We start from the raw sequence: 15,231 nt of genomic DNA on the forward strand, positions 1-15,231 counted from the left end.
CTCAGTACAATGAACGCCAGATATAAAGACACTTAATTATGTTTGAGAGAAAAGAAAATCAGAGCTAATTTAACCAAGAGCAATAGCGATCACGCAAGCAGCAGCGAGAGAAAACAAATTAGCCACAGAGGGAATCTCAGCAGGGCTTTGCAACATTCCTATGCCCGCACACGTGATTTTACAATTTCAGTATCTTAATACGTATGCCCCTAACGGCAAAAATTGAAAGACCTAAACTTTTCTTTGCACGTGAGTGGAATCGACCATTCGCCGTTTTCTTCGCAAGAACTGTTGAATTCCGTCCCGTAGCAGTTAAAGTATACGACTGTCAAGGGTGCCACAACTTGCCCAGTAAAGCGTTCAAAACATCCAACTGTTATTGAACAATCTTTTGATAAGATCAACTCTATCATTATAAATTATTTCGAATAATTCGAGTTTTTCTTAACATTTCTTCGCCAGAAGCACCAGGTTCACAACTGCACCTGTAAAATGGAGACTCGTTTGTTTGTTGACAAGTCCCTTTGTTCGAGCATAAATTGGGGCTGCATTCGATTCTTTCGACTGTATTTTCGCAGAGTTCTCCAGAGAAAAATTCCCGGCAAACACATTGAAAGCTACCGTCTAGATCCCTAAATAAACAGTTGCGAAAAAGCATTGTTAGAACATCTTACAAGCAAGTTCCGCCGTTTCGGCACGGATCGGATGCGCATTCGTTGACGTTCTCCTGGCAGCGCGTGCCTCTGTATCCGGACTCGCACACACACTCGAAGCCGCCAAAACTATTTATACAAACACCATTGATTCCGCAAGGTTGTCCATTGGCACATTCGTCGAAGTCACTCTCGCAGAACTGGCCGATAAAATTGGGTGGACAGTTGCAAAGCCCCCTTTCGCATGTGCCCGCGTTGCAGTTCACTCCCTCGCAGGGATCTGGTGGAATAATTTCGTACAGAATCTCGAAGCCTGACTAACGATTTTTTTAAATTTCCCTTTCGCTTTCACACTCACTTGACCAATGCCAGAATCTGTTCGGAAGTGAATCTCTACCGGTCCATTGAATACAGATCGGCTACCAGGAAGATCTTAGAATAGCTCATACGCTGAATGTGATCTACAAAAAAATTACCTGCGCCATCGCCACAATATTTATCACCAACGGAGCCAGCAATCGTCAACTGAAGCCAGTCCCAGTCGCAGCTTGGTGCCTGCTCAATTGCAAAACTATCAGAAAACTCTTTTTCTTGCGATTTCTAATTGTAAATAATAAATAATTGTCTTGGTTAAAAAATAAATCCAGCCCTAATACAATTGTATCAAGCTCTATATCAGGCTAGTTGTGCGAACTTGAATGTTTTTCTTATTTCGTGAGCCTTTTCCTTGTCCAAGGAGCCACCTACAGTCCAGATTGTCGGCGTAAATACTCGGATTAGCCGAGCTTGGTGGTGATCTAATCAACCCGTTTCCATCAGGCACAAGACCTCCGCAACTCTCTTGTGAGCTACTACATTTACAAAATACGAAAATTTTAATCAGACTTCTCATGCCACTCTCTCAGTGATTTTTAACGACTAATGAATTTCGGAACAGGATTTGAGAATACGCGGGAAACAAGGGCTTTTGACACGGCTTAATCTGAACAATGGCAGGATAGGTTCTCGGGGAATTAATCACTTCCATAATTAACTCTTTCACAAAGTGCGCCGAAAAATCTCTAGAAGAATTCGGTTTCAAAGTTTTGTTGAACATTGAAAACGATAAGCGCAGGAGTTCCGAGAAAAAAATGAGTCGACCTGCATCTGATGGTGCTAGCTGCGACTCATCATGGATTGGGATAAATTAATTTCTAAACATTTTTTTAAATGAATTTACTTTTAAAACAATCAAAATTTAACGTGTGCAAAATTATCTCACGCAGTATTTTCCAAGGAAGGAGAGTTGGATAAATAATAAAATATGGTATAGAGTATACATTTGTATAAAATCTGTCGAATTATTTCAAACTCGAACTAAGAGGAACTCAATCCAAGATTTGATGGGAACGAAATCAGCCGCATCGATAACAACTCTGAGAAAATCATTAAGAAAGGATTTCGAGTTTGATAATTCTGTCCGAAATCATCTCTGAAATCACCTCAACAGTGGAATCAATCTTGCTAAAGAAAAGGAAAAGCAGGATGAAGTGGATATCGTGAATTCATACGAAAGCTTTATGAAAAAGCACCTCAGTCATTTCGGATACTACAGTACCTCGAGTAAAAGTTCAAGTGAGTGAGTTAAAGCTATTGTGCTGAATTAAATTTCAACCATCTCAGTCTCATCTTGTTTGAGCAGTTTCTCAAGAGCCGCGCTTGAAACTTCGCTAGCAAGGAAAACTTATTAAAATTTTCGTAGCTCGGCGCATGTTCTACGACTGCGAGTACGACCCAAGACTTGGGGCGAACGAGACAGAGGACTTTACTCATCGAGGGAACGAGGAGGATTTCGGACTGAGCAAGCTCGAAGCGTCGAATTACCAAGACATCGCCTCATGTAAGTCTTTTGAAAGGCTACTCTCCCGCTCTTCCAATATTTTGCGCTCATTTCAAAAGCAGATTATCCATCTTTTGTAGTAATAAGTGGATGCGTGTTTGGCATTGTGAATATTTGCGCAGTAGAGATTCTACCATCATCACTAGCCAGTGCTGTTCGGTGTGGTCAAATTCGATATAGTTATTATTTGGGCTCTGGATCCAAGCTCGCACAGAAAGCTCACACAATTGCCTCTGCGCACAATGAACTTTACCGACTTGAGAGTCTAAGGTTCCAAGTCCTAAATTTTTCCGAAAAAAAAAAGAAACAAAATGGCATAAATTGAGTGTGGCGCTAGCGCACTTTCAGTTTTTTATAGCGCCCTTTGATTATAAAAACTAAACAGTAGTGAAAGAAAACACTGTCATTTGCAATATTTGAAAGAGAGAGAAAGAAAAAACTCGAGGGCTAATGACAGAGAGAATGCCGATTCGCGTGGGACCCTTACAACGCCATATTTACCCGTATTCCGTAGCTGTCGACGATTTGCTTACAAGAACTAAACAAATCATCGTTGATCAAGACACAGGTAATTTCTATACAAATAATTCATTTAATGCATCAGTAATACAGTAATACAGTATTGTTTGCGTGGAGAATCGTTCACAATAATTGCTTTTATAAAATTTCTTTTGGAAATATTTAGGCGCGCGTCTGAAAGAACCTCGCAGCCTTTACTCGATTGGAAATTATGGACAAGAAGCAAAGTAAGTTTCGATTTGGCAATAAGTTATTACTTTTTTGGAATAACCAATAAAAGAATTACTACAGGCATCGAAGTCGGTCGCTAGGGAGATAGTTTTAATCGGCGGAAATGCGTATTTGGACTAAGCAAGTCTGACGGTTACGTAAATGTTGTCACCTGTTAAAAAACCTTTTAGGTTTCCGAATCACGTTCAAGTGGCATTAGATACGCCAGATACTCTCAATTGCGAGCCGGAAACTCACAATGAGGTAAATTCAAACGTTTTGGTAGAAATTCATACTCCGTTCAATACAGCCACTTTACGAAAATCGAGGTGACGAGCCAAAGCCAGAACCTAGAGCAACACTGAGTCAATGCGTTTACTACAATGATCCCGGACCAGACAATTATTTCATGCGTTCCCGAGCGCGTGGCAAAAAACCGGTCAATTTACCCGTACCTACGGGTGCAGATACGCTTCATTTCGAATCTCGGTTTGAATCTGGTAATCTTCTGCGAGCGAGCAAAGTTGGAGAATTCGAATATGAGCTAGAACTGCGGACTGACTTGTACACGAATCGTCATACACAGTGGTTTTATTTTCAGGTGAGCTAGTACAATAGCGCTCTCAAATTTAATGCAGTAGTCATTGACCTTTTAATAATTCTTCTATGAGATCGTTTGTCCAAATATCATAAATTGACAGCACTTTTAGATCAAAAACATCCGCCCTGATGTGAACTACAGATTCACCATCATAAATTTCTCGAAACCATCTTCGCTTTACAATAATGGCCTCAGACCCCTGATGTACTCAACTCATCTTGCTGAAACACGTGGAAAAGGGTGGATAAGAAACGGCGAAAACATCCGCTATTACAGGCGTGCGATTCCAACACCATCCGGTAGATCACAGTACTGTTTGACTTGGACAATGAAATTTCCTCACAATGATGACACTGTTTACCTCGCTCATGACTATCCCTATACGTATACGGATCTTCAACAGTATCTTGACACGCTGACAAACGATACTTCAAAGTCGCGCTTTATCAAAACTAGGAATCGTTGAAGCAACTGTTAAAAAATCCTGAAATAAGTATTTCTTCACTGAAAATGACTTTGGTTCATCGCAAAAGAGAATTTTATGCAGAAGTCTTGCCCAGAATTTTGTTCATATTCTTACGATAACGAATCCCCATGAGACGTTAGAAGCAAAGCAGAAGAAAGTAGTTGTGATTTCTGCTCGAGTTCATCCAGGTGAAACAAATGGTAGCTGGATGATGAAAGGTTTTCTGGACTTTATCACATCTATGGATCCTGACGCTGTCACTTTGCGAGGGCATTTTATATTCAAAGTGATTCCGATGCTCAATCCAGATGGAGTTATTGTTGGCAACTATCGCTGCAGTTTAGGATTCGGGAACGACATCGATAAAAGTCGAAAGTAAATTTGCAGAAGAACGATATCTTATCACTGAGCAGATAAAAAACGTACAGTTATATCCCGTCATAAGCCGGAAGAGACCTGAACAGGCGCTACAAAACGACGCTGCGTGAGGCTTTTCCCGCGATTTACGCGCTCACCAGAAACGTTCAAATCTTCCAAAAAGAACATGAAGTGGCGTTCTACATAGATCTGCACGGACACTCGAGGAAGCACAATGTCTTTATGTACGGCTGTCAGTCTGTCGAGCAGCCTGGTCTCGAAAAAGTTTTCCCATACATGATGTCGCTGAATGCCCCGGGAATCTTCAAATTCGAATCTTGCAAATACAAAACTCAGGTGCGCGTGAATTTATTTCGAAATACAGTTCGCGACAGGTGTGGCTCTAAACTATGGGGCGTCCTTTTGTCCGGACAGCGGAAAAGCCTATTTGGCTTGATACTGTCTCGCTCATTGAGGGTCATTGATCGTTTCCGATTGATTTTTCAACATTTTTGTAAAAATCTATTTACAATGCGGTCTGATCAACGTCATAACAAATCTATCTAGATCTCTAAGCATAATCGTTATAATGAGTTTTGTTTAGGCGAACAAAGAAGGAACCGGGCGCGTATTTATGCATCGACTTGGTGTAAAGAATTCTTTTACAATGGAGGCTTCTTTTGGCGGGTCAACACTGGGGAGCCGGGCTGGCACGCATTTAGGAATAAAAGACTTGGAACGAATGGGTCGACACATATGCGACACATTACTCGATTTCTATGATCCCGATCCGGCAAAGGTTTCATTTTACTAAAAAATGGGAAAAGAATTTGTAGATCCAATACTGCCAAGATGAAATTTCGCAGAAACTAAGGGAAAAACTTATTGCTAGATATGGAGAAGATCAAATTCCGAAAGATCCTCAGCTCCTTCATGATTTCGAGTCCGACACTTCCGGAAGCAATTCAAGCTCAGACGAAGGCTTGCCAGCACATCTTGCTGAAGAGCATCAGGTTATTCCTTCATTGTCGACTGTCAACCCCTAACAATATTTTTAGAAGAGAAAAACAAAGTGGAAAAAACGGCAACCAAAAAAATCGGATGCAAAGCGACTCGACCGCTCTCAAAGAGCGAAATCGGCAGAAGACGTAAGGTTGCCACCAATATCGTTTATTGAAATCTCTAAGGCATCGAAATTGCTGAAAAACGTGAAAGTTCGACCGCCAAGACCGACGCCTTCAAGTACATCGAATGGGCACAATCGCTCAGATGCGGAATTCCACTCGACCAGCACAAAAAAGGTAAAACTTTCGTTCGATTCGCACAATTCCAAATTGCACAAAACGGAACAGTCCATTTCCAGACATATCAACTACTCACCGATCTGAACGAACACATAGTTCTACCACCTATCGGTCTCAATCACTGGCGCCCCTAGACATGGTATTGTTTTTTCATGTATGCGCTTTTTTGCCTTTTTTATTATGGGTCCTTAAACTCACGGCGGATGCAGGTGTCAGAGATTTTTGCAGTATATTTCGATTCAGAATGCAGAAGCAAAGGAACGAGTATTAGTACCATTGAAGCCCAACAATCCGCTTCTCATGCAATTTGGTCAAGGAAGCAATTCAAGTCAGGAATCGGGGCGTAGCAGCTTATAGAATGCAGTGCATAAAAATTATTCCGCTTGTACGGTCACCGCTGTGAGCATAATGATCAGTCAAGACAACAACCCAAAGTGCCGAGTACCAAGACAATAGTCAACCTCGCAGGACGGGATTTAGATACAATATCCACGCAACTTTTCAGCAAGGATAGAGCAAACATCCCCAGAACAGTAAAAGAGACTAAAACTGAAAAAAGGGGCTTTACTGGAAGGCGAAAAACGCACTGTCGAGTCAGATCTTCGATCAACAACACATCCAGCGAGCAGATCGGACAGTGGCACACAGTTTGGGTATTTTAAACTTCGATAACAACAACATACATATCTCATTTCTTCTATTAGGAGACCACTCATCAAAAGCAGATGCAAAAACTGAGAGTTTTGCAACGCAGCGTCAAACTAAATTCCAAGGTCTCTCGATCGAGACATATCTTAAGCACTTACTCAAAGTGCGAGGACCTCATAATGCAAGCAAAGCCTTGAAGCCGCAGAAAAGTGAGGGTGCACTTCCAGATACCATGTCGCAGATCACAATTGGACAGCTTCTATCAACAACTCGAGGGGCAAGTTCTAGCCAGTAAGTCGAAAGCAATCATTTAAGTTTTATGGTGAATGATGCCCTGCATATCATATGCATGATCATTAAGGTCGAAGAGAAAGTTGATTGATATAATCGACTCAAACTCTACGCTAGACCTCGCGCTCTTCAAAGATCATTTCGATGTGCAGACATTTCGCGAACTCTTGCAATATCGCTTCCAAGACTGTCATCCGAGTTTTGGCAATCCGAAAGGAGCCACAAATTCAGCAGCATCTGGCTAATCAAGCAATTACCTCAGCACCATACCGCAGTATTTCAATGATTATTCTGTCTCTGCAAAAAGCAAATATTCTTCTGTAAAAGTCAGTAGCAGTATCATAAAATTGCCATTTTGAGCCACCGTAATAAATATTTTTGTTTCTGGAAATCGCATGCTTCATAAATAATTCTTTTGATTTCCCTCCACTCAAAATTCGCGGAAGTAATATATCCAGTCCTCGAAGCTTATTCAGAATAAGTTCTTGTAAAAAAAACAATCAAAACAAAAATCAAATCAACTTCAATCGAATCTCTTGATTACAAGTTTGCATGAAAAATAGCATACAGATTTGCGATTCGCAAAAACAAGGCATCAGTCGGTGATTTTCAGTCGGTGGGCGACGTGTCCGCCACGACTAAGACAATTGACTTCGAGCGTCTCCACAATTTCGCGCGATCAGCTCCACAACCGTCCACCACTGCTAGACCAGTCCCCTCTCAGACACATGAACAGAAGTTGCATCAAAGAGTTCGTTATAAACATATTCCGCCCTTTAAAAAACCGTCTTCACATGATGACGACGGAGACTATGACGGTGACAAGGTGCGCAAGTGCGCTGTGATTTTATTGCAAATAAAATTGAAATGAATCTATCGCAATTCCTGCTCTAGTTGATTGCCGCCTTACCCGATTGAACTTTGATTGACGCCGATTTGTGCTTTATTTTTTATCGACTAAAAACCGACTGAAGGAATGTTTTAGCTTTCTCGCATTACACTGACGTTTGTCCGGGGCAATTCGGCCGAATTGGTAATAATCTAGCTCCTCGTTATGACATTTTAGATATTTTTTACTCTAGTCATTTTTTAAACAATTATTAGCGCGAGGAGGAAGCGCTCGGTCCATTAAACCACCACGGTACATGACGTTTGCGCATTGCACCAAATGTCAAACTCTGTTTTGTCATTTTTTCATCACAAGAGTGCACAATATTCGCGCACGTTTGTCTGGTTATATTTAGCTCTCTGGGCCAGATATAATTGAAATGCTATTCAGAAACGGTTGGTCGCGCTGCCGCGGAAAGCGAGCGCGTCCATGTGGGTCAGTCCTTATGAAGTTGATCCGGACGAGGTGAAAAAACAAGTAGCCAGCCGTTTGCTCTACTGATTCCTAGTTGATCGCACTGATGTGATTTGTTATGTGGTAGATAGGTGCTAACTTGACTAACGGCTTTATTTATGCGCTGAATAAGTTGGCTTTACATCAATTTTAGCCCGGATATCAGGAGGCGGTAAGGGTGGCCGAGGCAGTGTGTTACAGTCGCTCCAGCAGCGACCAGTCAGTACGGCGCGAAGCAGATCGCTCGCACCACCACACGGCTTCTGCTGATTACGATCCACACACTCCTGCTAAACATGCACTGTCGCATTTAGACAGGTTTCATGATCCATTTCATGCTCGTTATCGTCGAAGGGAAGGCTCCAAATCAAAAGGTGATACTAGATTGCCGCTGTTGTTTACTAACATTTTTATTAAAATGTAGCTGCTCAGCTAGCTCTTGCACTTAAAACGTATCCAGTTACGGAAGAAGAGATTCTTTACTCGAACGTTATGCTTAAACAATCCAAATTGCCATCCATCGCTAGATATCCTAACTTCGGTTTCCCTCGAATAAAAGACTAACAAGTTTAATTTTGTGTTTTTTTTCTCACTTTGATAGAACGAGAGAGCGCCCATAACACACTGCTTGTAAACGGGAAGCCGCGCGACGTGGAACCACTGAAAACAAGGAAGACAATACAGGTTAGTCATTGGTCGAGAAAAATATAATTTTCACCAAAATTTCCAAACTTTTTTTTTTGTTTTCTCTATACTCTAGATGTGTTCTAGAGGTCCTAAAACCCCCCTTTCGCCAGAAAAAACCACGTGAAGCAAAGAAAAAAAATCGATTTTTTCGACTCGAAAACTCGAAAATCGGAAATTTTCACCAGCCCATTACTCATCCTTATCGATGAGTCAGCATGATGAATCATACCTCATTAGATAGCTCAGAGTCTGAACTTGTACGGACCGTTGAGAAACCGGTGCGGACTTCAACCGGTTGGTCACACGGTAAGGTTGAAAGTTGGTCAATTTTCCGAAATTTCGAAAAATGCCCATCTTCAAGCGATGATTACTCATACTTCCTGATGACTAATTTTGGCCAGTATATGGCCACTTATGGTCAACTTTGGTCAAGTTTGGCCGGAGGACCCCGGAGGACCTCCCTGGTGGAAGACCATCCGCTGGAAGACCAATACTTAGTATTTCAATATATGGCTGTGCTCGGCCAATTAATGGCCACGTATGGTCAAATTTGGTCTCGTTAGGCCGAAAGTCCTCCGGAGGACCTCCCTGGTGGAAGACAATCTGCTGGAAGTCCAAAATTAAATAATGAAATAAAATGCTTGCTGGGCTAAGAATTGAAATCTTCGGCAAACTCTGGTCACGAGAACATTAGAATCATATTTTGCGACTGTTCTAAGTTAAAAAAAAACATTTATTTCGACAAGAAGAAAAATCAAAACTCATAGAAATAATGAAGTTTGAAAATCGGAGTAGAACTTTGACGTTCCAGGTCGATCATAAGAACTGGTTCCGTTGTTGGTGTATGAAGAATAGCCGGCTCTCTGGAATCGCTGTCAGCATATCCAATTCCATCGGTACTGATCCCAACTACCCAAGAGCTTAGAAAAAGGATGCGCTTTTTGACTATGTTAAAATCTTATATTTTGAGCTATTAAGGTATCATACATGTTTCTAACATTTCAGCGCAGCCCAACCTATCGCGCTCTGAAAGTGGAGCTATTTTTCTCAAGATTTTTGTCTCTGTTCGAATTGGAGCTTCGGTAGCTATTGTGATAACGGAATCTTCGGAGTTACTCAGTCCATTTGGGAATTTTATGACTGACGCTATTTTGCCAAATTTAGCAAAGGAGATCCAGCCCTATATAAGCTCTGCAAGATACGAATTCCCTTTTTTTTTAAATTTAAATGGATGATTGACGAGATTGAGACTTCACTTAGCCTGTTTTGTGTCGAGCCTAGTCCTTATAGTCCCACAGTTCGGGATGGATTTCAGAGTCTTCACAGATTCGGTTAATTGATAACTTTGCCTCAGTGAAGATGTTGTTCCGAACTGTAAACTTCCGAGCCGCGGCTATTGAATGAAGTCTACTATCATTTCTCTCATTGAGCTCATCGTCGGATGAAATGGATTCAGGATGCGAATAATTATAAAAATCGTCTTCACAACTGCTCATTTTTGGTTTTCTCGAACTGAAGCTTGAAATTTTTTTTTGTATTCTATGGCTTTGGCTTCCTTTGTTTCAATAAATGGTCATGGTCAAGGCATTAAAATTCATAAATGCAAAAAAGATTCGGATTAAAAATTTTGAAACCTCAACAAATCGAACAACAGACAAACCAGAGCGATAAAGATTTAATGTGAAAAAGAAATTCGAAATTTCTGAAACAAATTAATTAAGCTCGCTGTCATAAGGATATGATTTGATGCATGTTTTTCCAAAATTAAGAATCGAGCGCTAGAATTGACGTCAATGCAAATTGCGCGCTTTGTACAAAACAATGGATCGCCACGATTGCTTGATTTTAAATTTATGAAAAACTGTAACGGTGCCAAAAAATTATCAATTAGTCGGGTATAAAAGGGTGACGGGTGATTTCTATCTTCATCATTCTAGCAATGGGGCTTAAAGCAATCATTTTCATATTGCTGCTTGCCTCCATCTATCTTATTCAACGTGACAATTTCCGTATAGTTAGAGAAACTTACAAAGAAATTTTTGAAAAAGAGAAACCAAATCAGCGAAGTCGAAGAGAAATTGATGACGAAGACTACGCAGAATGGCTTGCCGTTAGCTCAACACATCCAGCTCCTAGCGAAAAATCACCAAAACCTCATAAGATTCTTCTATCAAATCAATTTTCGCTGAATGGCACGGTTTCAAATCACAAAATTTATACATTTAGGGAAGGTTCGATATCATTTAAATTGAAGTTTTTCATTTTTGAGAAAAGACAGGAAATTTTAAAAATCGTTTATTCATCGATATTGAACTCTAAGAAGTGCTTTACATTCATTTGCATTAAAAATGAAAATTGACACTCCTATACCTGAGACGTCGAAAAATGATGAAAAGGTTTGTTATTTCTGTTGATATAACGTGCTACCTGAATTTTTAGCTTCTAAAAATACCAACTCTACTCTCAATCATCAGCGAAAAACCCGCGATTTCGGCGAGCTTCTTATTTCAGCGAACTGAAGATGGTTTAAAACACTGCGCACTCAATACTGGTATTCCATCAGATGTTTACAAACGCGTTCTCAGAATGATTATGGTGGAAAAATGCGCAAAGGTTACTCATGACTATAAACCTTCTCTTATAAGATTAAGATGAATGATTTTGAAAAAACAATACACGAGTCGATTAGAACTAATATGGTTGACCCATCTGATCCATGTGTCGCGGCTTTGATTCACGCAGTTGAAAAGACTCTTAGAAGTTTAAGCCGTGAACATCGTGCTTTGCCAGAAAATTTTCAGGATTTTGTTACTTCAAAATTGTCATTCATTATTTCTGTTCAAATTGTTTTTTCTTTTCGGTTTTTCATCTTCGTTCTTAAATACTTGTTCATTTTTTTGATAAATATATGTTTGTCTATTGAGATTTTCTTAATTTGAATGTGGTCTGTTCTGCAGAAATTTGAAGTATCAACACTTTTTTCGCAGGCACTTGCGACCGACCGATTTATTGCCGCACCGGTTTAGTATTTTTTCTAGAAAAAACAGATATTAAGCTTCTTATCAGTTAACCTTTTGAAAATACAGCCTGACTAGACCAATATTGACTATAGGTGGCCATAAATTGCCCGAGCACAGCCATCTTTTGAAATTCTAAACATTGGTCTTCCTGCAGATTGTCTTCCACCATAGAGGTCCTCCGGGGGACCTCCGGCCTGACTAGACCAATGTTGACCATATGCGGCCATAAATTGGCCGAGCACAGCCATATATTGAAATTCTAAATATTGGTCTTCCAGCGGATGGTCTTCCACCAGGGAGGTCCTCCGGGGTCCTCCGGCCGAACTTGACCAAAGTTGACCATAAATGGCTATATACTGGCCAAAATTAGTCATCAGGAAGTATGAGTAATCATCGCTTGAAGATGGGCATTTTTCGAAATTTCGAAAAATTGACCAACTTTCAGCCTTACCGTGTGACCAACCGGTTAAAGTCCGCACCGGTTTCTCGACGGTCCGTACAAGTTCAGACTCTGAGCTATCCAATGAGGTATGATTCATCATGCTTACTCATCGATAACGATGAGTAATGGGCTGGTGAAAATTTCCGATTTTCGAGTTTTCGAGTCGAAAAAATCGATTTTTTTTCTTTGCTTCACGTGGTTTTTTCTGGCGAAAGGGGGGTTTTAGGACCTCTAGAACACATCTAGAGTATAGAGAAAACAAAAAAATAAGTTTGGAAATTTTGGTGAAAATTATATTTTTCTCGACCATTCGATTCCGATATTTTCGAAAAGTATGAATAAGCTTAGCGGCGAGAACCGATGTTCCCATATCTTTCGCCGTCTGCTCTCGGCAACTTTATCGGAGAGGAAGCCATGTACTGCCCCGAATCTTCAAGCAGCGACAGGGCTGTAAATGACAAGCCTCTTCCAGAACTATCGCCTCCGGACTCGCTCCAGCCTAGAACGGATAATCAAAAGATACTCAATTATTCTCATGAAACTACAGATAAAATTTTCGTGAGTGAGAGGAAGCTTCTCAACGACGGGCGCCTGTCACAGCAAGAATTCAATAATATTCAAAAACAATCCAAAAAGAAGGAAAAGAATGGTTCTCTACAAGACATTCTATTTCGTGATCTTATCAGCAGTTCGGAGTCCAAAGCGTCCACAAATTCTAAAAGTACAAGAGCCGTCTCAAAGTTGGGCTCTGAAACGGAATCTTTCCCAATGAACTCCAAAAATAAAATGGAAAAATCGCTCGCTTCGTTTGAAAAAAGAGTACCTAAGTTTGAGGATACGAACAAGACTCTGGAAGTTCCGAATTCAACTAGCAGAGCGCTAGAACAGAAAGAAACAGCGCACTCTAAAATAGCCCAACCTGAAGAGCAGTCAATGGCAGAGGGAACCAGAATCGAAAAGAAGACTAAACCAATCCAACTAGCGACAAGTAGAAACGGAAAACAAGAGAAGAAGCAGCCACATGTTCAAGAAAGAAGTGTTCAAAATAAAAAATTGGCTAAAATGGAAAAGAAAAGCGAAAATTCTCAAAGGCCACTCCGATTTAGAAAACTAAACGAGACGAAAACATTGAAACCATCAACAGATGCAGAAGATAGATGCAATACAGAATTAGTAGAGGAAGCCAAAGCTTCTGACGGCGACCTTTCGTCTCGTCTTATTGAGAGCGTTTTACGAAAAATAAATGGACATCCAGCAGAGCATGAAGATATTGAAACTCCTGAAATTCAGAGCCGAAAATCATTGAGCAAAATGAAACCACGCCCATTAATGGAACTAGCAATTGGAAGCAGCAATCTACCGACTACGGACAGGCCGACGACTGCTGTTAGCAGTGATCTTTTATGTTGATTCGGAGTTCTCATTAGCTAAATCTGACTAAATTCAAAACCCATTTCGACATTAAAAATCACTGCTATTCATCAGCGAAATGGGTTCAAAGAGAATTTTCGGGAAGTCAAAAACTATCGAAATCAACGAACACTCTGTTGATGAAAATCTCAAATCTATCGGAAAGCCTGAAGTAGGTTCCCAAAATCGACAATTCATTGAGATGAATTTCAATAAGAATTTTTGGGGCGAAAAAATTTTTTCTGAGGTCAACACATATTCTGAAAGCCCGTAAAAAGTTACGCCGATTCCCGAAATTCTAGGGTGAAATGACGTCATTATGACGTCATCAGCCTCATTTGAAAATTTTTCAGAATCCACGCTTTTTGAAGGGGTTCACCCTTAGAAATTTTATTTTTCTCGACGGAATCGTGTTCTTCATCGAGTAAGGAAGGTTGCAAAGGAAAAAATTTTCCGAACCGACCGGTTTCGACCGCGGTAAATCGCGGTTTGTCCAGTTTTTAGCCCCAAAACCAGACATATTATATAGCAATCGACGCAGAATTTAATTATCTTTTCAAAATAAAGCTAACCACGGTTAACCAGGCCTTAACCAACCGGTTAAATGAGAAAAAACGCAAAATTCATAAAATTGGCAAAACGCCAAATTCTAGGAAAAAAGTAAGGTTTGAACAGTATTTTTATTTTTTTCTTGCATTATGCAGTAAGGTTTGAACAGTATTTTTATAATTTCCTTCATAATACATTTGTATACAAAAAATATCTTTTTTCATCATTTTTTGTTTCTCGGTAGTTTTACTCATTTTTATTGATGGTAACCGGTTGGTTTATGCCTGATTTATCTTTATTTCAAAAGAAAATTAAATTCTGCGTCGATTGATATATAAAATGTCTGGTTTTGGGGAAAAATCTGGGAAGACCGCGATATACCGCGGTCGAAACCGGTCGGTTCGGAAATTTTTTTCCGTTGCAACCTTCCTTATTCGATGAAGAACAAGATTCCGTCGAGAAAAATAAAATTTCTAAGGGGGAACCCCTTCAAAAAGCGTGGATTCTGAAAAATTTTCAAATGAGGCTGATGACGTCATAATGACGTCATTTCACCCTAGAATTTCGGGAATCGGCGTAACTTTTTACGGGCTTTCAGAATATGTGTTGACCTCAGAAAAAAATTTTTCGCCCCAAAAATTCTTATTGAAATTCATCTTGAGCATTATTTAGTAAATATCGTCAACGAAGTAGACGCCGAATTCAAGGCTATTACCAGAAAGTACGACAACCATACGAAGCCTCAGCCAAATATTTTCCTCCCAAAAGCGATAAAATGCAAAAAATGAAAAAGAGAAACCAACATTTAAAAGTTTTTCACAGCCTGTAAATCAGTGTAAATTACTTTCAAAAT

At 40.2% G+C, this 15,231-nt stretch overlaps 1 protein-coding gene across 1 annotated transcript; it reads left to right on the forward strand.

Annotated features, from left to right (window-relative positions):
- Window positions 1-2,737: 2,737 nt before the first annotated feature.
- On the forward strand, window positions 2,738-15,229 carry LOC145710116 (cytosolic carboxypeptidase 2-like). The gene is made up of 16 exons (XM_081787810.1): window positions 2,738-3,100; window positions 3,218-3,278; window positions 3,453-3,525; window positions 3,572-3,862; window positions 3,972-4,321; window positions 4,401-4,670; window positions 4,772-5,042; window positions 5,290-5,484; window positions 5,522-5,698; window positions 5,744-5,833; window positions 5,873-5,986; window positions 7,542-7,754; window positions 8,425-8,644; window positions 8,695-8,954; window positions 12,768-14,001; window positions 15,051-15,229. The coding sequence occupies exons 1-14, from the start codon at window positions 2,983-2,985 to the stop codon at window positions 8,832-8,834; spliced, it is 2,583 nt and encodes an 860-aa protein (XP_081643936.1). The 5' UTR covers window positions 2,738-2,982; the 3' UTR covers window positions 8,835-8,954; window positions 12,768-14,001; window positions 15,051-15,229.
- Window positions 15,230-15,231: the final 2 nt, after the last annotated feature.

Source organism: Oikopleura dioica, chromosome XSR (genome assembly GCF_907165135.1).
Source record: "Oikopleura dioica chromosome XSR, OKI2018_I68_1.0, whole genome shotgun sequence".
NCBI lineage: Eukaryota > Metazoa > Chordata > Appendicularia > Copelata > Oikopleuridae > Oikopleura > Oikopleura dioica.

What these genes read in the sequence shown, in the direction of transcription:
- LOC145710116 (XM_081787810.1), top strand. Translation starts at nt 2,983, where the DNA reads ATGACAGAGAGAATGCCGATTCGCGTGGGACCCTTACAACGCCATATT. An exon ending in CGCTTTATCAAAACTAGGAA is followed by an intron (nt 4,322 to 4,400) that starts TCGTTGAAGCAA and finishes GCAAAAGAGAAT; the next exon opens with TTTATGCAGAAGTCTTGCCC. An exon ending in ATGATCCCGATCCGGCAAAG is followed by an intron (nt 5,485 to 5,521) that starts GTTTCATTTTAC and finishes AAGAATTTGTAG; the next exon opens with ATCCAATACTGCCAAGATGA.